The sequence below is a fragment of the Vitis vinifera genome, chromosome 13, assembly GCF_030704535.1.
Source record: "Vitis vinifera cultivar Pinot Noir 40024 chromosome 13, ASM3070453v1".
In the NCBI taxonomy this organism is placed as follows: domain Eukaryota; kingdom Viridiplantae; phylum Streptophyta; class Magnoliopsida; order Vitales; family Vitaceae; genus Vitis; species Vitis vinifera.
In genome coordinates this window covers 28540606-28564681 of record NC_081817.1, presented here as the reverse complement: position 1 = coordinate 28564681, position 24076 = coordinate 28540606, and the positions used below count along the sequence as shown (strand labels likewise).

At 31.8% G+C, this 24076-nt stretch overlaps 3 protein-coding genes across 4 annotated transcripts; 1 reads left to right on the top strand and 2 right to left on the bottom strand.

Annotated features, from left to right (window-relative positions):
• Nucleotides 1-8298: 8298 nt before the first annotated feature.
• Nucleotides 8299-9832, top strand: LOC100855260 (DNA-damage-repair/toleration protein DRT100-like). The gene has a single exon (NM_001281258.2). The coding sequence runs from the start codon at nucleotides 8399-8401 to the stop codon at nucleotides 9467-9469; it is 1071 nt and encodes a 356-aa protein (NP_001268187.1). The 5' UTR covers nucleotides 8299-8398; the 3' UTR covers nucleotides 9470-9832.
• A 4000-nt stretch (nucleotides 9833-13832) lies between these two features.
• On the bottom strand, nucleotides 13833-19135 carry LOC100855359 (protein gamma response 1). 2 transcript variants are annotated; one of them, XM_010661031.3, is made up of 4 exons: nucleotides 17489-19135; nucleotides 17361-17412; nucleotides 15054-16295; nucleotides 13833-14613 (listed from the first exon to the last, which is right to left on the bottom strand). In XM_010661031.3, exons 3-4 carry the CDS (start codon nucleotides 16291-16293, stop codon nucleotides 13901-13903), a joined length of 1953 nt encoding a protein of 650 aa, XP_010659333.1. In that variant the 5' UTR covers nucleotides 16294-16295; nucleotides 17361-17412; nucleotides 17489-19135; the 3' UTR covers nucleotides 13833-13900. The 2 variants fall into 2 exon arrangements, with proteins under 2 accessions (XP_010659333.1, XP_010659334.1); XM_010661032.3 differs by lacking the exon at nucleotides 17361-17412 and having other exon boundaries at nucleotides 17489-17969.
• A 121-nt stretch (nucleotides 19136-19256) lies between these two features.
• On the bottom strand, nucleotides 19257-22294 carry LOC100855296 (large ribosomal subunit protein eL31). The gene is made up of 2 exons (XM_003633502.4): nucleotides 22096-22294; nucleotides 19257-19749 (listed from the first exon to the last, which is right to left on the bottom strand). The coding sequence occupies exons 1-2, from the start codon at nucleotides 22179-22181 to the stop codon at nucleotides 19470-19472; spliced, it is 366 nt and encodes a 121-aa protein (XP_003633550.1). The 5' UTR covers nucleotides 22182-22294; the 3' UTR covers nucleotides 19257-19469.
• Nucleotides 22295-24076: the final 1782 nt, after the last annotated feature.

The following is a 24076-nucleotide window of genomic DNA, read 5'->3' as shown; positions in this document are numbered from 1 at the left end:
GATCCGTCTTTGAAGCCAAAGATACATAAAGCCTTGTTTGGGATAGCGTTTAACTTCTCCGTTTACCGATAGAAGAAGTAGAAGTAATTATTATTTCGATTCAATTGAGTTTTCAATACCAAGTTTGAAAGAAAAAGCATATTTCTCCTTACTTTTTGGAATACTCTTAAAAACCGTTATTTTTAGCGTTTAAGAAGCTCTCCTAAACAAGGCTATAGTTGGAGACTGAAAATTGGTAACTTCCTTATGTTCTTTAGTTATTCTTTAATTAGTTATGACTTATGATCACCGGGTGTTTGTGTGTTCCTAACGTTAGTTTCGTTTTATAGATTAAAAATGTTTTCTATAATTACTATCAAACATATCGTAAAATTACTTGTATTTTATAGAAGCGTTATTATTAATTTTTATTTTAAAAAAACAAGAAATGCATCCCATCGGCAACTTGAAATAACTAATTATTTTCTTATACATTACCCATTCACAAAGGTTGGGAGACCTCTTTTTATCCTATTTTAGTTTTTCCCCCCCTTAAAATATGGAAATTGCATTGAATGTAGGCTGGGCCAAATTTTCAAAAGGACTTAAAACTTAAAAAAAAAACTGGCCCACTTGGCCATAATGTGGTTGGGCCGGGTGGTATTGGGCTGTGGCATGAGTAGGGCTGGGCTTTGGCCTAAAACTTTTGGGCCAACCTATAGAATTGACATTACATTGTGTTTGATTGGTTAAATAAAATATGATAAGATTTAAAATAAATAAATAAATAAATAAAATGAGATGATTCCCAAGATACAACCCAAGTACAAAAAAATTGAGATCATTAGCAAGATACAAAGAAACGATAACATGATCGATCATCATATGATCATATTTTTTGGATGACATTTGGTGGTCCAACTCACACTTTCCACTTGTACATGACCATGATGCATTGTATTTGTCTAGGTTTCAACATCTTGGCCTTTTTCCCATACGGGATATTTCTTTTAGGGTTTCTACACCTTGGCTTTTATCCTAAATGGGATATTTCCAAGCTACAAGTTAACTGGTTTATGAAATGTCATCTTTACTTCATATGCATTGCACATGGCATATATCCCCATCTCTTGTTTCAATCAGAAGATAGAAAAATTGTTGTGTCAATGGAAGGGCGGTCCGATTAACCAGGTTTACATTCATGGATGAGAGAAAATCATTTCACTATAACATATAAATGTTATGAAAAAAGAAATTAGATAAAATCATTGAATTTTCGAAACATTCAATGTTTACACACTCCCTATATTCATACTCTAAATCACGAGTCATCTCATTCTTTCTTATTTCTCTATTTTTCTTATATAATATTTACGAACTATCTCTATTTTATAATATTTATTCCCTTATGAATTAAAATATTTATAAGAATATTTTTAATTTTTTTTATTTTATAAAAAAATCTAATATTATAATAATACGTGAACTTAGAAAATATTATAATCACATAGATGAGGGGAATTGTTGACTTATCCACGTGACCACTTTTGAATCATGTCGTAATCAGTACAACACACACCCATGTTCTTAATCATGCGATGTTGGCCACCATATTTGGATATTGCCACGTGGCTCATTCTCAACCCTTGGTTATGATGTCTTTTCAAAATTTTGTCATTCAAAATCTCATATCATTGTCCCCACCATTCTTCTCCGACACCTCCTCCTCCCCCGCCCCGCCCCCCCCCCCCCCCCCCCCCCCCCCTTTTTTTTTCTCATACTAAAAATAATATATATTTTGAAATAATTAATTGATTAAGCATTTAATTCATTATAATTATTATATATAATATTTATTTTTTACAATAAAAAATTAGAAAACAAGTCAACGTAAATATTCTTAATTAAGAAGGAAAATTTAAATGAATTAATATTATTATTATTATTAATAAAATTAATAGTTACTTTTTTAGGATTTTAATTACCAATTATCGTGTAATCATGTGGTAAAATTGATTATTTTTCGTGAGACAATTAATCTTCCGTCCCACTGACCATGGTCCACAAGTGGGGCCCAACATGGTATAGGGCCCAAACCGGGCTCCACATGGAGGCCAATCTCAAAAGTTATAGTTTCAAGCAATGTGGGCCAACCCAAAAGTGGTTTTGTGTTATGGGCCGGCCAGCCCACTTGTTGAAGCCTGCTTTGAAGTGGCCCACTGACAGCCTTTAGTGGGGGATCAGTGTTGGACCTTATGGCCCCACACTGAGTCAGTTGCATGTGCTTCTTTTGCATGTTATTCCATGTTATAATAAATTCCAAAAATTGGAATTAATAATTAAAAAAATAATTTGAGAAATACAAAATTCGTTTGCTTGATTAAAAAGTTTGTAAGGGTTCTCCCATTTCTAAATTAGCAAATTTGAAGAAATTTGAATTTTTTTAAAAATAAATAAATTTCTAAAAATTATGTAAATTTATGTTAAAAAAACGTATAAAATAAAACTCATTTCAATCATCCAGAACCTAATAAATTCAATTTTTTTTTTTTTTTTATAAGGGGTACTAACCGCTTCATAATGGCCAACACCGAGTAAATTCAAGGTATCATCATCGGTAGGGTTCAAACTCATATTATGCGTTACTTATTGGAACCATATTTTCAAGTGTTTGTCTTAATCAACTAAACTACCCTAATGAATTCAAATTTTAATATTTAATTTATTTAATAATGAATTAATTTGAATATTGAAAATTATTTTCCAAATTCAGATGTTAAATTTTTAAAATTATATGCTAACTTATAAATAATTTGAATAATAGAAGATGGACAAAACCATCCTTAAAAAAAAAAAAAAAAATCCAAACAAAGAAAGAGAAAAACAAAGTCAAATTTCAACCCTCCACAAGCAAACCCACTTCAATTTTATTTATTTATTTAATTTTCATATTTTACTCACAAAAAAAGCCAACACAAGTCCATGATTTTCTGAAATGGTTAGAACAATTAAAATATAGAAAAAGACGGGAGCCACGAAGACAATTGCTTGTGTCTTCTGTTCACCGCTGCCTTCAATAACACTGCAGTCCTGATTTGGTGTGCATTTAATAAGAAGTGGTAGTTGCACATGGTTACTCATACACAAATATTTGTAAAATATAAGTAAAAAATAAATAAATAATTGGGGCATTGTTATCTACAAAATATTCAATCAATGCACTTCTCCTTTCATGTGCAATCCAACTATCATGGATTTTAATATTATCCATTAGAGTGTCATTCTATTTCTACCCAAGAATAGTTCTTGGGTAGGTGGATAATGAACAAAAATGTTCTTAATCCAATTCATATCTTCCATTAGTGTTATTCTATGTTACCCAAAAATAGTTTTTGGGTGTCACACTAAAAAGGGAAAAAACCGATATCAAATCGATTAGGGTAATAGTTTTTGTCACAAATTACATTTAGTGTATGTTTGGTTCCTAAAAAGTTTCAAAGAAAATAAGGAGAGAAAAAAAAGGAGGGAAAGAAAAATTTTAAAATATAATTAAAATTAAAAAAATATTTTCATTACTTCATATTTATTGTGCTTATTTATCATTTTTATACTTGTTTTGTTATAAGTGGATTTATGAAATTGGTTCATCGTGTTAGAATCATTTTTTGACTCTGCATTGTCCATTCCACTATTATTAGCGAGGAATAATGAAAAAATTCTTTCATATATAAATGATGTAATTCATATGAATAAAATAAGTTTTAGTTGAACTATTTTAATGATAATTTTTACATTTTCTCTTTCACTCGTAACACAGGAAAGAAGTGCAATCTAGAGGTGTTATTGATTCAATTGTTTTATAGATAGTTTAGCAAAGTGTTTTTTTTTTAATTATTTTCCGTTTTGAAATTTCATTGTATTTTAGTGAAATAATATATTATATGAATAATACTTTTTCAATCAAATAAATATTTCAACTATTCCCATGTTCAAGTAAAGCACAACGGATACATATAATAGGAAATTTATTCCACCTAAATTCAAAATTTATTCTTCTTAAATTTTCTATTACGAATAATAGGTTCTGTAGGGACCCCTCCTCATGATAACACGTGCCACACACCTCGTTATGACACGTGGCACGCATTATCATCCGGATCACCCTCATCCGGATTTCCCCAAGAGTACACGTGGCGCGCCTTTCCTATCCGGTTCAAGGAAAGGCACACGACACTCACAAATATAACATCCGGACGACTGTCACAGCGCATCCGGAAAACCGACATACACTATCCAGGTATGTTTGTCCGGATCATTGACTGAGGAAAGCAAGTCTTGCACGTTATCACAACAGCTTATCATGGCCCACATCTCGCCATCTGCAGAGTGAAAGGACAAGATGAAGGGACAACAAGTCACTTCCCACGATCACTTCACATGATCACCTACTACGATCTCTGTCAGCCGCCCTTATGGTGATGATGGCCCTGTCACCACCTAGTGTCCATCATGACAACACAAAATATCTCCCCACCATTAAAGAGGGGAACAAAGCTTCTGATACTATATATACAAACCTTCACACAAAGGGGAAGATGAGCTTACTATACCTAGTAAAAGGCCAATTGATTTATCTCTCTCTAACCATGGCTGAAAAAACCATCAGAGGGTGCGTCCGGACACCCCATCCGGACGCCTTTTGCAGGTGGAACGACTGAATCAAGAATTTATATTGGTTGAGATCGTGCGTTCATCCATTTGGTAACCACGTGGATCACCAGGAACGCGAGACCTCAACAGATTCTTATCATAATTTTATTTTGATAAAAGTAATTTAAAAATAGGCAGGTTTCTTATTAATTTTAATTGTGTTTTATTTTATTTTATTTTATTTATAATAAAAAAAGATTTTGAAGAACTTTTATAATAAAATAATTTAAAATTTTACATGCTTTTCATCCGAATTAAAATCCTTTTTTTTTTTACAAAACTTAATTCTTAAATTTTTTATTTTTTATTTTTTTATGCATAGTAAATTATCATTCTCTCATCTTTAACATATCTTTTCAAACAAACATCAAGATCTTATTAAGATCCCATTTGACACATCTTTTTACCTTATCAAATCTTGAAATTAAAAACTATTCTTAATAAACTTTAAACTTTAAAGTACGATGCTTTTATAAAAGAAAATTACTGAAAAAAATAAAAAGTAACACATTTTTGAATTTTTTTTATGTATCAAGTAAAAACCACTTTACCCAACTTTTAAAAATAATTAAATAAAACTTTAAATCATATGCTCCAAATCTCCTAATTTACACTATTCTCATCTTAAAAAAATAAATAAAAATCCATATTTCCCCCCAAATGACTTACATTAAAGTTTTTAAAAATATTGGAGCTTGTTTAGCTGGGTGATTTAAAAACTTTTTTTATTTCTAAAAATAGAAAAATATTTTTTAAAAATTCTATCACTATTTGATCATTGTTCTCAAAAAATAATTTTTAAAAACAAAATAAAATAAAATGAAGAACAATTTATAGAGAATAAGTGAAAGTTGTTTTCACCATTTTTTAAAAACAAAAAGAAAACATGACCAATGCTCATGTTTTCTAAAACTTGTTTTTAAATCAAGAAAAAAAAAATACATATTTTTTTTAAAAAAATTTAGAAAACATGATCAAACTTTTTTTTTTTTACCTTAATTTTTATTGGATGAACCTTTTACTGTCTCATCTCAAAACCAATTAATATTAAGGCTAAATCTTTTATAACATTCGACATGATATTATACAAGTTTGTTTTAAGAGTCATCGTATGAGTGACCCATCGTTGGGTTTAAGAATGGTATTATTACACCCTAATAAAAATATTTTTAAAAATAATTTTTAAAAACATAAAATTCAATTACACCCACAAAAGTTAAACGATAGCCTTATACTAAAAGGTTATAAATCATGAAACATTTAAGAATTTGCACAAAAAAAAATGTCAATAAAATATATTATTTAATTTTCATATTATATATAGATCCAAAATGTGTGGATAAGCCATGAATATGAAGAGGGTGTGAGCTGTAAAAGCTATATCAGAAAAGGCAAAATAATAATGGGGCATGGCATCCAAACAAAAAAGCCATCTCAAACTTTGATCCAAAAAGGCTCATTATTATATTATTATACATTTTCCCCCCTCATTTCATCATTTCAAATGTGAGTGCATAATAATGAGACAATCTTTATATGATTAAAAGCACCTTTCCTCTTAAATTTCAAATGATTTTATTGAGTGGGTAAAAATCTAAAGACATTTTTAATCTTTTGGGTAATTGAATTAATTATTTTTTTTTTTAAGGAGAAGTATGGTTATTAATAAATTGATAAACACCAAATATTTATTTATCATAAGTGATTTGAATATAAGTAACTATTATTATACATATGATTGAATTTCATATTTAAATATGTATTTTCAATTTACTTTTATTAGAAAAATCTTTTACTTAAATAAAAATTTATTCCCAAATAACTTTTGAGAAAAATAAAAAAATAAAAAAGAGTTTTTCACATATGAAATATATAAATGAAAGTTCTATTTAAAATTCTGTTTGCTGACCTTTAATAATTATAAAAAAAAAATTAAAATTTTTATTTTTTATCTCATTTGTTATGGAGTATGATATATATATTGAATACAAATTTTACAAGTTTAAATTTTTAGAAAAATTAGTTGTTCAACATGATATTTGAGTTTGGTTTAACAGAATGTCTATTTTGTTATATTCGTTTGTTTGATATGAATCCAAATTCTATTTGTCTCCGGTGTTAAGAAGCATGATATACATGTTAAACCTAAATTTCACAAGATCAAGCTTTCAAGAAAATTGGTAGCTGAAGTCTAATAAAATGATAGTTTTATTTAAAACATCATCACTCTTTTTCCTTTTCCTTTTTCTTTGCATTAAATGTTATTATTATTATTATTATTATTATTATTATTATTATTATTTTCATAAAAAAAAAAAAAAAAAAGAGGTTTTTGCCTTAGTAATAAATGGGTATTAAAGAAACGGAGGAAGAAATCTTGGATTGGGAACTTTAAATTAGTATTTAAAACGGATGTTTGGCATTGAAGTTTTGATACGAGATGGAGGAGGATCATGGTATGATTGTATTGAATAATGGATAAAGTGGAGCACATGGTACAACAATGAAGGTGGTAAGCAAAAGCACAAGGAATGAAATCTCTCCTACTATGCCTATCCATCAATCAATGAACTTAAAAGGTTTTAAATGCCAAAATTAAAATCTTTGATTTTGAAATTACAAAATCACATAGAAAAAAAAAGAAAAAAAAAAGGAGAAAAGTAATTGTACTCTTTCGAATTAAACTTTGTTTTAATATGAAAATACTTTTAAGAAGATTATTTAAATATGATTAAGAATATATTGGATAGTGATTTTGAAAAAGGTTAAAAGCGTCTTTTTTTTAACAAAAATTCGGTATTTGATATATGATTTTTAAATTTTTTTTATTATGTAATATATTAATAATAGTTCTATCAAAATATTTTCTATTTATATTCAAATATTAAATGTTTTTCTTAAAATTATTACTAATAAAAATGAGTTAAAATTCCTAAATGTTTTTAATATTTTTAGCACTTAAAATATTTTATGTAAAAAATTATTTTCAGATACTAAAAATATTAAAAATGCTTTTTAAAATCATTGTAAAAAAAATTATTAATCAAAATCATTTTAAAATAAAATCTAAAATTGAGTTTTGAGGTCCGATAAACAAATCCAAAATGGGTTTACAATGAATTATTATTGGAAGATTGCACCATTTTGTTTTTGCTTTTTCCTTACCAATTTGTAAATCCACCAAAATGTATTGAATTATTCAATCAAAAAACATGCACCTACCATTCAAATGAGTCCAAATCATTTTTCCTTACATGGACATTTCATGATTGTGACAAGTTTTCTCTTAAATCAAAAGAAAAATGTTTGGACATTGATAAAAACATCAACATGTATTAACAATCATTTGAATTGAACTCTTATTATTGTTATTTTTTTAACCTTTGTATACAAAAATTAGATCCGTTACTTGCCCAAGCATCATATAATACTCAAGATGACATAAAATAAAATAAAATAAAAAATTATATATATATATATATATATAAACCCCTATCATTTCCTACTTTCTATAAAGCGTAATTGTAACCCAAGACAGGGGCATTTTCGTCCAAATATTGTGTATATAGGCAAACCCATCAGCCCATGCCTGGTGCATCATCCTCCTCCCTCCACCCACGTAACACTGCAACTACCCATCCCCGCCACTAAACACCCTCACTGTCCAGTCACAGTCAAACACCGCATCACACTCTAAGCACACAGAGGAATGAAACTCTTCTTGTTCCTCACGGCCCTTATCGTCGCTGGCGCTACCGGCGTCGAATCTTGTACGCCGGCAGACCGGCAGGCTCTGCTGGACTTCAAAGCTGCATTGAACGAGCCCTACTTGGGAATCTTCAAGAGCTGGTCCGGCAACGACTGCTGCTCCAGCTGGTTCGGCATCAGCTGTGACTCCGCCGGTCGTGTCGCAGACATTAACCTCCGGGGGGAGTCGGAGGATCCGATCTTTGAGCGCGCCGGCCGGTCTGGCTACATGACTGGCGCGATCTCGCCTTCCATTTGCAAGCTGGACAGCCTCACCACGCTGATAATCGCGGACTGGAAGGGCATCTCTGGCGAGATTCCACCGTGCATTTCGTCGCTCAGCAAGCTTCGGATCCTCGACCTCGTCGGGAACAAGATCACCGGTGTGATCCCGGCGGACATCGGGAAGTTGCAGCGACTGACGGTTCTGAACGTGGCGGATAACTCGATCTCCGGCAGCATTCCGGCGTCGGTTGTGAACCTCGCGTCACTAATGCACCTGGACCTCCGGAACAACCAGATCACCGGCGGAATTCCGCAGGATTTCGGAAAACTCACGATGCTGAGCCGAGCCATGCTCGGCCGGAACCAGCTCACCGGCACCATTCCGAGCTCCATCTCAGGCCTTTACCGGCTCGCCGATTTTGACCTCTCCGTAAACCAAATCTCCGGTGTGATCCCGGCTGAACTCGGTTCAATGCCGGTTCTCTCCACTCTCAACCTCGACAGCAACAGACTCTCCGGTTCCATCCCGGCATCTCTACTGAGCAACACCGGACTCAACATCCTCAACCTCAGCCGAAACTCGCTCGAAGGCAAATTACCAGACGTTTTCGGGTCGAAAACGTACTTCATAGGACTGGATTTATCGTACAACAACCTCAAGGGTCAGATACCGAAATCTTTGTCATCGGCTGCGTATATCGGCCACCTGGATCTGAGCCACAACCACCTCTGTGGATCGATCCCAACTGGGTGGCCGTTCGACCACCTCGAAGCGTCGTCGTTTAGCTTCAACGACTGTCTCTGGTAACCGACCCATTACGAAATTTCGGAACACTTGACGTTTCGGCTCCGAAATATCGGGTCAAGTTGAAACTTGTAAAAGCAAGAAAAAGAAAATGCGCTCTATGTGCGGGTGTGTTTTTGTTTTTAATCTGATTTTATTTCAAGAAAGTGTTTTCATAATTTAAGATTAAGAAAAGAAAAGCTGAAAAGGACAAAGATTCACGTGAAGCAAAGAGGGTCTATAAGATACAGCAGTGGGAGAGAAAAATCACCCACTTTATCGTGTAAAAGGTTATGGGAAATTGTTGAAGTGGTTATAAAAGGCAATGGTGAGTGTTCCATAAATTTCAGGGGTGGAATCATGACTCGTTTTTTATGTTTTTTGGAATCACTTTTCTTGGTTTTGGAAGCATTACTTTTAAATTTCTTACCCGAATTCCTATCTTATAGTCACATTTTAATCACACTTTTGTCCTAAATTGTTAACAAGTAATTTTTTTTCTTCGTAAAAGAAAAGGTCCCCAAAGCATAATATCTCTAGAATTGACACAGTAAGACTATGACTTAGATGGCTCAGCAGTGTTATATCATCATAACCAACGATACCACCAAAGCCAAAAAAGTTATGTGGTTTTTTTTTTTTTTAAATGATTTATTTATTTATTTTTAATTTGGGTATTTATCCATTTGCCATACTGCTGAAGCATGTATTAAAATACATTCATACAAAAATAAAAAAATAAAAATTCTTCTTTTGATCATAAAAATATTAGATTGCATGACTCAAAGGCACATGGTATTCAAATTGTTTATGTTCTCTATTATTTATTTATTTTTTTATCAACTTTAATTGGTAGGTACCAGTTTATTTTAATGTCTTCTTGACTGAATATGCAGAAGTGAGATCTGTACAATGTGCAAATGACATATTTTTGGCTGAATCTGTACAAATTAATCAAAAAAAAATGCAGAACATGTGGATTAAGCTAAATGCTTACTGAATAATTGAAAGAAAAAAAAGGAAAAAAAAAAAACAGAAACAAACAGCCAAACACTTGGAGCAAAAGGAGGAGAATGTCTTCATAAGAACACTCTTTCTGGAAGAGGGATCTCTAAAGATCTTCAATTTTTATTTTTTAAATAGAAAGAAGAAGACTATAAAATGATTTTTATAAGCTTCCTTGAAGTTTAGCTTTTTCCATGGAAGATTTTGGGCTTATGTGGAAACCACTTCCAGAGGAACAGAAATAATTTTCTAAGTTTAAGACCACATTTGATAAATTTTGTTTGTTCAAAATTTAGTCTGAAAGCAAACATTTTTTAGAATGGATTTGATATGTATTTAAGTATTTTTTATACAATGTTTTGAGAATTTTTATATTATAAATAAATATATAGTATTTTTCATGGAAAATAAATCCAAAAATTATTTTTAATATTTTAATTTTCAAATGAAGTTTACATACCAGGAATAATTGAAATTATTTTCTAAAATATGTCAAACAGACCATTCCTTTTCAACTACATGATTTATTTTCCTATTAATATAACAATATTAAGGCCTTGTTTTATTTTTTATTTCAAGAACTTTAGAATTGATTATTTTTAAAAAGTCTAGTCTTATTTTCAATACAAAAAATTAAAATTCTTTTACTTTTATTTAAATTCAGAAGTCTGAACAACACATTTTCAACCATTTCTATTCAAATGACTGACCTAGTTAAACACCAATTTTTTTTTTTTTTTTAAAAAAAACCTTACCTAAGTCTTAAACTAAATTCCTAATATTCTCCAATAAGATCTTAATGGTAATGGGAACATTGACCATTTTATTTTAACAAACATCCATGATTTTAGGATTCTTTCATCTTTAGGATTTTTTTTTTTTTTATTTTATGAAAGAGGACTATGAACCGGATTACCTACAAATTCGATTGAAAAACGAATCTTTCATCTTCAATATTAACCCATTAAGTATAAATATAATATTTCTACTTGATTCATGCATTGTCAAAATGACTATTTACTAATATTTTCAAGTTTTATACTAATTCAGTACATCACAAAAAAAAAAAGGGATCAATCAAATTGTGTCACATATACTATACGTCTTATTACTTTATATTTTAATCTTATTTATCTATATCTTCGTTTAATAACCTAAATTTTATCGTATGTTTTCAACAATCCAGATTACATATTCAATAAATACTGATTAAGAACCCTAAATTTTTCATATTTTTATAATTCTATTGAGGTCTCTAATGATACACTTGTATCATCAATCCTTCACCCATGAAAATGTAGTTTACAACTAACATAAAAATTTAGCTTACGACTGACCTAAAGGCTCTAAATCCTCTATTCCACAAGGAACATTCTTCATCTTACATGTCTGCAAATTATGGGTCGCTTTGACAATGATTAGAAATGAGTTGGGTTGCTTCTTCCTAAACACTATAATTTTATAATTCCAAACATCCGTCTTCTTCAATTTGCTTCTTCAGATAGATTCTTAATCCTACATAGACTTAAGCACCATGGCATTTTACATACATTTACATATAATATCACTTGTATCTAAGCAGAAAATGGAGAGGCAGTTCAAAAGCCAATTCATGTTCTTCTGTTTTGAGGTAAGGGGGAAGAAGCACATGACAAAGCAGTTGGCATGCCAAATAAAGCAAGGGTCATGGGGGTGTGTGTTGATAAATGCAGCTTGAACACCAGAGTTTTAAAGTGTAGTCATTACATCCTATCCCTAGCATTTATGCCTTTGTGCTGGGTACAACTGTATAGACTGTAGGAGAAAGGAAACATCAAAGTCTGGCAGATCAGCACAGCACTCCATGTTCTAAGTAACTCTTTCAATACACTTGGACCCACATATTTAAAGTCATGGGCTGGTCCCATACTACCTAAAGGAGATATGGTTTTACTACCAAAGGGCCCACCAGAACAAAGCCCAGGCCCACCTAGGTTTAGGTTCCTGGAACCTAAGACTGGGAAGCAGTAAAGACTGAGAGTATAGTCCATTAGCAATCCTCTATTAAATTGTGTGAAGGGACACGTCTCTTTGTTAAGTGTGAAGCCTAAATTAACAATCGACATAATATTAGATAATGAAATTATAATATATACCAAGTAAACACCCTCAGTTATTATGAATAAAAAGATGGGAGACCAAACAGTAGGAGAGTCTCCAACTCAAAACCCAATCCACCTCTAGTTGATCAAACTCTTATTCTATACTAGGTTACCAATTAACCTAAAAACTTAAACGGTTAGGTAATGGACTTGTAGTATATACTAGGCTAACATCCATAAATTATGAATATGTACATTCTCATCCTCCCAAATTTCAATCATCATTTCTTTATTTGTCTAATTTTTCAGCTAAACTATAAAGAAAATATATTTAAGATTTTCTTAATTCTGAGAACAAAATTTGTGTTTAAGGATCTTTCATGATCCATACATTGAATTTGAAGTTTTTGAAGTATTTGTCTAGCCTCAAATTCAATTAACTCACAAGTCACTTCTAACAGTATGGTGTTTGAATTTTGAGTGTCGGTGGATTGCAAGAATCGCTCCTAAGTCCTAACAGACAAGAAGTACAAAAAAATAAAAGACGACCAGGAATCATACAACAACAGCTTCCCAACCAACCCAACCTATTGTAAAACTCGCTTCTCATTTTCTTGTATAAGCCTATTGGCAATTAATGGGAGAATTGTGATATTCCATTTGGAAGTCCATACACATGAAAAATGGCTTCAACTATTGGTAGCAGGTAGAACTGGCAAAATATGTTTAGGGTGGAAATTAGACACAAAAGATAGATATTTAGATACACATGAAAAATGGCTTCAACTATTGGTAGCAGGTAGAACTGACAAAATATGTTTAGGGTGGAAATCAGACACAACAGATAGATATTTCGAGTATTTAGATACACATGAAAAATGGCTTCAACTATTGGTAGCAGGTAGAACCGGCAAAATATGTTTAGGGTGGAAATTAGACACAATAGATAGATATTTTTGCCAGTTCTACCTGCTACCAAGTCTAATAAATGCATAATAGTTAAACCAAACTGAATGTGTAAGCCAACAATATAATCTATAGATCGCATTTTAATATTGTGCTTTCTACAAGAATAGTTTGGAAATCTAGCATTATGTGTTCTTGAATATTGAATAGATGTAGAATCATGAAATGTTAAATTTTGAGCTTAGAACATGTTACTGTCAGTGGGTAAAGTTTGGGGGAAAGATGCAACTTCATTAAGGTTTTAAGAATTATTCTCTGTTCATGAAGGTAACCTGTATCTCGCTTTCTTAGTAGTTTTCCCTACTTAATTTTCACTTAAGAGTTAAGACCACAAAGCAGCAAATAATAGAATTAAATATCAAATTCTGCTATAGCTCAAATAAATCTGTTGTAGCTCAAAAATTCACATTTCAGAATCAAATCCAATATTCCAAAATCCTTCTGGAGTCATTGGAGGGACATACCTATACCGATGCCTAGAAACTCCCTCATGATGCTCACAGCGAAAATTCCGCTTATTGCCATCAGTGTCCTTATTTCCATCTTTGGGAAGAACAGCATCATAGAATTTCTTGCATTGTTTGCATTCAATTCCTTGCAAATTTTCCCGTTCTGCTTTGGTTCTTACTGGTTCCACATACTTAAAAACTCTCGTACCAGGCTTGGGTGCAGGCATGGGCTGCTTTTGTTGGCTGGGTTCTACATTCACATCCTGCGTTTCATCATCTGAGCTATCAAAATTCATGTCTTTTGGAATGGCGACTGGAAGATCATGATATTCTTCCTTCTTGGCCTTGTTTAAATTCCCTTTAATATTCTCCAAGGGAGTATCAAGAAAATCATCATGTGGGTCAGCCCCACCTTGGCATTGACGGGACCTGGTATCTCTCCAAGAAGACGAAGGTCTCTTTGTGCCAGCCAGTGAGCTAGAATTCAAGTTGGTGGTGCATTTTGATGCTCCAGCGGAACCAGAACTAGAAGGGGACTGGCAACTTGAGCTTTGAATTAAACCAACTCTTTTGACACTATCCAAGTTTTCTGGGAAACTGACCACATTCTTTTGTTTATTTGCTTCACAAGCTGCAGCAGAAGTTTCTGGAATAGTATTCTCAGGACCTATGAAACAAGGAGTAAAAGATGGGTTAGCATTAGAGATAATTGCATATATGCAATCCCATAAAATAACAACCTTGGGTAAATGTCCAAATATGTGCAAGTTTACGAGTATATTCCCAAGTTGAACATGATTTATTTTCCTAATAGGCTCTTTGGTTTTCTTCTCTAACAAGTTCAATAACATGCCATGTAATATTATGCAAATTTAAAGGAATTTTTTCAGTCAAATGGGAGAAGATCAAGATCTGTTTGGAATGTGTGCCATCACCCCTCCGAGTTTGATAAAGTTATAATCAATAATATAACAAAATTGCAGCAAATTTCAAATCTTAATCCAATTAGATCAAACAAACTTCATTTTCTAGAATACTAATATGTCCAATTGTAGCTAATTATTCAGCACCTAATAAGAATAAAAGGAAAGGGCAATAAAATCTCACCAGGTGAATTTAGTGGATTTACATGATGCATCAAAGAATCATTTTCCTCCTCTATTTTGACTGGTGTGAGCACATTTTCTGTAGTAAGACCAAGCTTTGAGGAAAGAAAGTTGTATTGAGATTTCAGCTTTTTATAAGCAGCAACAACATCTCTTCTTTTCTTCTTCTCAGACAGCAACTCAGAAGATTTCAATTCAATCTGTTGGAGGAAATTTTGATGCCACTCCCCTCCATCAGTCACCTCATTACTCTTCCCATTAATCTCCACCTGGAGCTCGTTAACCCTCTCTTCTAGACCCTTAATTTTGGTTAGAAGCATTTTTTCCTTTTTCTCATGCTCCTCCAACTGTCGTTCATTCTTCAGCATATTCAGACCATTCAAATCAATCTGCTTGAGCAAATGTTCTTGCAATTTTCTTCCCTCCACCACTTCTTCATTTCTTTTCTGGAGCTCCGTTTGGAGCTCATCTGCATTCTTCTTCAGATGTTTGATTTGATCAATAAGTAGTTTCATCTCCTTTTCATGATCATTCAACAGAAATTGATTACTCATCATCTTTGAGTCTTGAGATTCAATTTTTTTGAATAAATTTTCCTGCAACTCCTTTCCCTTGACTATTTCTTCAGTCTTTTCTTTAAGCTTCTGTTGTAGCTCATCAACTTTCTTTTCTAAACTTTGTAGTTTGGCAACAACTTCACTTTTCTTTTCTTCTTGCTCTTTCAATTGCTTTCCCTTGGTCAATATTGCAGAAGATTTTTTCTCAATCAATTGAATTAGTTTATTCTGCAATTCCATTCCCTCGTCAACTTCCTTAGACTTCTGCAAGAGCTCCCGTTTTAGAACACCAACTTCCTTCTCTAAACTTTGTAGTTTGGTTAGAAGTGGATTTGTTTTTTCTTCCTTCTCTTCCAACAATGTTGCCTTCTCCAGCTTGAGAGATTGATTTTCTCCAAGGGCTTGCTGCTTTTCAAGCTTAAGGCTTTCTATTTGGAGGAGGAGATCATTTTCTTTCTTTTTCCATGCATCTTCTACTGTCTTTATTGCCTCAGAATAAATCTTAAATTTCGACTGGATATTTGGAAAGAGCTGGGTGCAGAAAATATATTCTACTTGTGAAATCCTGTCCTTTGCCTCTTGAATGGTGGCAACCAATATAGTGCTAAGCCCAGAGAGATACTTTATATCACCGCTATTAGTGGGAAGGCCACGATCAGGGGAGTTCTCAATGTTCCACTCCATCTCTAGAAATATCAAAGAATGTGACCCATATGAGATTAGATAGTGGTCAGTAGCACCCAATATATTAATCTTATTCTGAAGAAAATAGATGCAGTTGGTGCAAATACTTAGGATGGCTAAGTGGTAATAAATATTTATTACCACTAATAAAAGTTCTGTTAGGAACTTGGAGAACAATCCCAAAAATTTGGAAGTCCCCACTAGAACCTCAAGCAAGAAAGTGTCTGCAGAAGTCCTTATTTTCACAAATCTAAAACAGAAATGATAAGCAATGTTCGATAAGTTCATCCTCTTTAGTCCCTTAAGTTCATCAACAATATGATTTATCTCCTATAGTCCTTCAAGTACTTATTACCAATTTCATAGTTTTCAAGTTTTTTCTTCAGAAAAATAGATATGTTCTATAGTACATAAAAGCCCAATCAGAGAGAAATGTATACAAGCAATCCACCTCGAATACATACTTGTAAATCATCATTTTTAACTTTCAATTCAAAGCAAAAATGACTATCATGTTCAGTTTGTTTTCATTTTAACAGGTTTTTAAGACATTATTTGTTTTCAAAGCATTTTTCTTAAGCCAACTCAATAGTCCGCTTAACCATCAAAATTATGCCTGACCCCACTTCTATTCATATCTTCATAGCACAAGACTAGTTTCAGAATACGTAGGCCTAGTATGGTTGCCGCTCAAGAACATAGTCCTACATTATTTCTCTAATTTCACAACTAATCTTAACTCTCCAAAAACTCATAATAACATCATTACAATAGTTAAACTAACTGAAATCCCCAATTTTTTTGGCACAATACAAATTCAAAATAGGAAACAACAGAACACTGATGCTAAGAAAAAAATCGCAACCAAATTCACATGGTCAAATCATGTTATCTGCAATGCCATTTTCCCTACGTACTCAGATCGCTTTCTTTCATGATTCTACCTAAATGATTATCCAACGCGCTACACGATTTCAGGATTGCAGAGGAAATGAGCCTTTCAATTAAAAGCAAATCGAAACTAAATATTAATATCACAATTTCGTGTAAGCATTTAACTAACTTACCTTTCTTCGAAACCAAGCAATCACAGAAGCAAATCAACACTCCGTTTGGTTGCTGAGAAAAGAGCATTCCAAATCTCAGGAATTATGTTGTTTCGGTTTCCCCAAACTAAGGAAAAAAAAAAACTCACCTCAGCTAAGCCAATTAGTTGTATCGAGTCCAGTCGACTTCAGGATTGCATTTTCTCCGCTTCCAAACAAAAAAAACCCAGCGAGTAAAACAACTCCAGCTTCTTTAACTTTCCCGCCTTTTCTCTACAGCCAAACAGATTTCTAGAAACTGAAAGCTCACAGAGATCGCAACAGAAACACTGCGATTGCTGTGAGAAAGGTATGAGCACGAAGAAAATGTGAGCGATCAATGACAGAAACGCCCAAAGAACGCTGCCTCTTGGGCCCTTGGCTAATAAGCTTCTCTGAAAAGCTTCGCGTGGAAGCTTGGCTTTACGGTAATTTCACCTCCTTCAATCGTACAACGCGGGACTGTGGTGCATTTTTCTTTTAAAATTATAGTGTTTGGCGGGCAGTAAAATTCCCTTACGAACAGCCAACCATATGTTGACGCGTGTTCATGTTACATATTCTCCAAATTTTTTCCTCTAAGTAAAATTGGGACTCGACTCTAAAAAAAAATAAACATCACTTTTAACAACATTTCTTAAAATAATAATTATTAATAAAATTGTATTTGAAAACTCAAATATAAAATATGATTTTTTTTTTTAATGTAAAAACTTAAAAAGTATCTTCTATGTTTTCAATTGTTGCCAAATTAAAAACAAATTTTGAAAAAACTCTTTTCTTTCAAAAATTTATCAAATAGAGCTCTTAAATCTTCACTTAATTAATAAAATTAAGGATTTGTTTGGTTATATTTTGTAAAACTTGTTATTAAAAATAGTAAAAAAAATTTAAGTTAAATAACAAAAAATAATTTTCTATTATTTTATAAAAATAAAGGTGTTTAATATATTTTAAAAAATAAAAAATAAAATAAGATTTAGAAAAATAATTATAATTAAAAGAAATATCATATTTGAAAATTTTCGATATAATATCAAATTGTGAAAAAATAAATGGGATGATATGATGTTCAAATTAATTATTTTTTAATGGGTTGTTTGTTTTTTATTTTTATGTTTCCTTTTATTTTAAAAAATCGATTAAAACAATATCTACTTATTTTATAAAAATTGTTTTTAGAAAACCATAAAACAATATTATAAATTTTTAAAAACAATTTTTTGTTTTTATAAGCAAAAAAATTGTTTTAATATTTAAAACTTCAAAATTAGCAACTAATTATTTTAAAGATGGAAAATTTATATATGAACTCTTCATGGTTCCCCAAAATTTGGATTGTAAAATTAAATTTGTATTTCAAAATGACCATCGGGTTGATTGTGAAATTCACCCCTTTTGTGATCCTATTTTAATTTCGATTTGTTTTAAAAAAAAATTATTCCACAAAATTCGAGAATATTGAAAATCTGGACGAAGAAGAGCATTTAGGAAAAAAAAATACTAAAAAAATTACTAACTCAAATTTTAAATATTTAAAAACAATTTGAAGGCAATAATGTTTGTATAAAATAGTCTACTTTCTATATAGAAATTGAAACAGACAACAAAAAATATAACCAAATAAAACCTTAATACTTAATACTGTTAAGTTCTGTTTGGATTTTAAGTTAAATTAATGTCTATTTAGATTTAAAACACAAAAAAAAGGCCACCTCGATTAGAAAATGCATTTGAAGCTCCTAAAACCATCAAATGGTAATTTAATGGCCTGATCATATGTTTGCCAAGTCCAGCCATCAAGCTGGCCACCTGCTGTATAAATTCAAAGAACAAAATCATGTTCTCATATCAGATGAACAATCAGAATGAGGATCATGTTCAAAGCTATAGCCGCAAGGGATGTAAATAAAATTCAGTTCACACATGTTTCTAACACAAACTGAATGCATAAATGGGATAAACAACTCTAATTAGGGAGAAATTCCACAGAGAATCCAAAACCAACCAAAAACATTTTCTGAATTAAGATCGGAAAAACATAAAACCCAAAACTGGAGTACCTAATTAAGGCAGGGAGGCATGGTTGGTTCAATCCTCATCATCGATGATCTTAGTTTCCAAGCCCTTCAATCCCTCTGGTGGGACCTCTGCAACGGTGACCAGCGAGAAAAGCTCCTCCTTGGCATCTTCTTCGTCATTTCTTTTTCTTGCAATGCGGACACGGATTCTCCTTGGAACACTTCGGATCCCACGGCTCCAGATGTGCTTGTTTAGCTTAACATCGACTCTGACATCGGTTGTTCCCATAGCCTTCTGGGCAAACTTCCTGATTTCCTTTATGGCCTTTGGAGCCTTCTTCTTGAATGTGCTGCACATTGAAATTGGAGCACAAGGAATTTGTATTTAGGTGGCTACAATGGATTAGATTAGCTGAAAGGCTAAAGTCCCAAAAATCAACAAGAATACTGCAGTTATGAATTATGTAAATCTTCAAATAAAAAACATGTTGTGAACCCTCCAGCGGGAACATAAAAAATACAACAGGGTTGTTAGTCAGTCTAACTCAACAAATTTAGAATGCTCAAATTAACACATGCAACCAGTTTATATGGGATGAACCTCAAGTTTGGGCTAAGACAAGAAACCTTCATAAAAGCTTCAAGTAAGCTGCCCAAGTTTTAGATTAGTGTAAATGTGTTCCACATAATTGATGCAGATGGTAATTCACCAATCCTATTTGTGCACAAAAACGACACAGATGGTAATTCACTGATCCTATAGCTCCAATGACAAAGGGAACACAAGAAATAACTCTTACAGAATTCATAATGTTGGGCATTTAACATTCAATTACAAGCATTTTTTCCTCAAACAATTACAGAAGCAGTTACATAAGAAGGTAGCAGCATTAGGAGATTTGGAAGATGAGAAAGCAGATGCATTGTTATACTTATCTTTTAGGTTACGCTTCGTGTCGCTGAATCAGTGGGACATGAAATTTGAAGCTAATCATGTTGCTGAATCAGCGCATTTCTGCTCCTACTATAACAGATGGTATGAACAAATTTTTTAGGCATTCTATGATTACCATAGAAAAGCCAAAAAAAATAAATAAAAAATGGTGGGGAGGTAAAGGATCATTTTTGTAATGGAGTGAGGACCATGAACTTTGTGGGGAAAATGGCCTAGAGGTTTAGAAGAATTAGATGAGATTAGATGCATAAATGGAGAGAGATGCAGGATGAACAACAATCATAGGTGATCTTTGCATACATGCATGGACTTATAATTGTTATGCTCAATAAATGGTATGAAATCAAGTATTTCCTAAAGGATGGTATAGATTTAAAAAAACAAGCAGTAAAAAATATATATATCAAATCAAAGTAACAGCACAAGACACCAATAAAATTTATATGCACCTATGTCTAGAATATATTTATCTCTAATAATAGTACTACCATTCTTATCCTGCTACTCCCAAAAGCTAGGGAATGTCTCATAGCACTAAGATCACAACAAGAGAACGACAATGAAGAACAATTAATTAAATATAAATGAACAATTACAAAAGCATAAGCTCAGTAGAGGCAATCAAGTCCCTTGAAACAGATGATACAACAGGTAATGGGTAGGTGTATGTCATTCGCATATTACAGCAGCGTGGACTCCTTCAGATGTACTCTAGCATATGAATTACAACATTGTGATATTTTAATACAACTTTAAAAAACTGAAATTCAACAGAAATATTGGTGAAACATTTTCATGAAATCCTAAATTGCCACTGGTTCTAGAAAGGGTTCCAACTTCAATCAATGACCCCATTTTAGAGATGGCTTTATACCCCTACATATGCAAAAACATTCAACTATACTGACACATTTGACCATGCCCTTCATGAATACTCCTCAATTTCCTTCCACCACCACAACAAGGGTAAAATATAAAAACCTCCTAGAAAAAAAATTAAATTTTTATTCAAAGCTCATTCCAACTTAACAGTCTTTGCAAAATTTTGGGAATTCTACCACTGCCCTTCACCAGCAAGCATACAACCACAAATCCCCGTATCTGAGATTTTCCTCTCTACCCATTTATTATTTATTTTGAATCAAAAAGACAATAATTAGAAATAATTTTTTTAGACTTATGAGATACTTCCTAACAGTATGTCGGACTCAGTCTTTACTTTCACAGATTCACTCTAAGCAACCACCATTCTTCCAAAATTTCCATTTTTACATCATATTTGGAACATTCTCCTGTGTAACATCTGTTAAGAAAAGCATTTTCCAATCATCCCCATTGCATGTTATCCGTTTCAATTACATTCCAAAACCAAACTAAAATCAAATCAAATCAAACCAAACCAAAATAACGCGCCAAATACTGAAATATGATTTTCTCATGCAGAAACAAATTTTCCTTGCCAGCAAAATCAACGGATAAACCTCTAGTAAATAAGCAAACCGCCAAAGATTCCATAAACTTCAGGATTAAAAAGAATCGCCGACACACGGCTCCCAAGTCGATTTCAACAAAGAAAATCGTCGATTTTAGCAAATCAACGCTTCACTTCATAAACACCACGAAAGAACCACTCGATTAAGTTAAAAAACAAACAAGCACATACACAACCATATCAAATTCCAGAAATCAACGTTCTACACTACAGATCCAACATATACTGAAATGGAGAAAGATAAAGTACCATCCATGGAGACGCTTGTGGAGGTTGATGGTGTACTCTCTGGTGACAATCTCCTCTTTTCTGGCTTTGTTCGACTTCTCAACCATTGTTGCTGTTGAGGACTCTTCTTCTTCGTCGGCTCCCTCACCTTCGGCTGCTGGAGAAACCCTAGGTTATTGGTGATGAAGGTTATATATTAGTGGCTGCCATTAGTGAAACTACGGAAATGCCCTCCTATCGGGCTACTTGTAAGGTGATGTCTTTGTGATCATTTAGGCCCAGCCCAACTTGGCCCTATTCGGTTAGATTACAAGAGGGCCCGGTCCAACCGCAATGATTAAGGCTATCTTTGGTTAGCGGAAAGTTTGAGAGAATTACAAAGGAAATAAAATAATAACAAAAAATTTAAAAAATATATTTTCTAACTTAGAACAATTTTTTGATAACGGAAAAAAAATTATTCGAAAATTTCCTTTTTCTTTTTAAACAATGTGGTAACAATAATTGAAATAATGGAAAATAATTCTAACATTTTTATATTTTACATAATATGCTGAATTTATTTATTTTCATATACTTGAGTTTTCAAATAAAATTTCATATCCTTGAAACAATTAAAAACTATTTTTAATAATTATTTTAAAAAAAAATATTTTTGTGAATCATTCTCAAATACATTATGAAATTAACTTATGGTTTTTTATTATAGTTTATTAATTGTTTCATAATATATATATATATATATATTTGTGAATGAACAATTTTCTTTGCTTACTCCTAGAAGCATTGTATACTTCTAGATGATAAAGTATCATCTATATTTTAAATTTTTCATTATTATTTACTCTAATGGCTCAAGTTGGTGACATGAAATTATTTTAGACTTGATACAATGTAAATGCCATTCATATAGAATTGTATGTCATTAGTGAATTAATTGTTTTTACTCTTCTAAATTTTGTAATTAGGTTTACGTTATAATGTTGAAATAAATTTATCAAACAATTGATATTATATATACATAAGGAAAATGTTAAGGTACTGTGATGATACCATTAAATATGTTTAATGAAACTTGGATTGTTTAATGATTGTATGAGCAAATGGAATTAAGATATACGAGTACAAATAAATGGGATTATAGTATACATTTAGATTTTAAAATATATACACCGCCTGATTGGTGGTATTTTTTTGGTACCTATTGAAAAAAGTACCCTATTTGGTATTATGGCATTCACTTGAGAGACGATATTGACTTACACGGTAAAGAGTGATGATTTTTCTTTAAAACCTTTATAGAGATACCATGCTCATCTCTTAATTATTAATTCGAGCTTTATTTGAAGAATAATTGTTTGCATCAAGTACTTGAGATCGATGGTGAAAATGTTAGTTTTCATAAATATATTAGTAGTTGGATTTTACATATATATTGGAAAATATTAATAGATATTTTAACAAAAAAAAAATAACAAAACTCATAAAAATATTATGGAAAACTTCAAAAAAAAAAAACAATAATATATATTAAATTTTTGTTATTAAACAAATGATATAGGTACTATAAAATTTATAACGTTTGACAAAAATATTTCAATTTGAAAACACATTGATTTATTGAAAAAATGATATAGGTATGACAAACTTTATAATGTTCAACGAAAATATGTCAATTTGAAAACATATTTAATACTAAAACAACAATCTATGTAATTTAAATGTATTCAACGATGTAATAGAAATGATGATATGTGTAAAATTTAAATTTTTATTATTTTTTTATTTAATTGGCATAGAAAAATAAAAACCTCTTAAAAAATTATTATGATTTGTAGTTTCTATATTCCTAACAACCAATTAAAGGAAGTTTTAAAAAATAAATAACTAAAATTAATTTTTATTTATTAAAAGTGATTTTAATATATCGTTTTCCCATAGATATTTATATAAATACTTATTAAAATTAATTTAATCAAAGTTGTTAGCCTAAGGGTTTTTC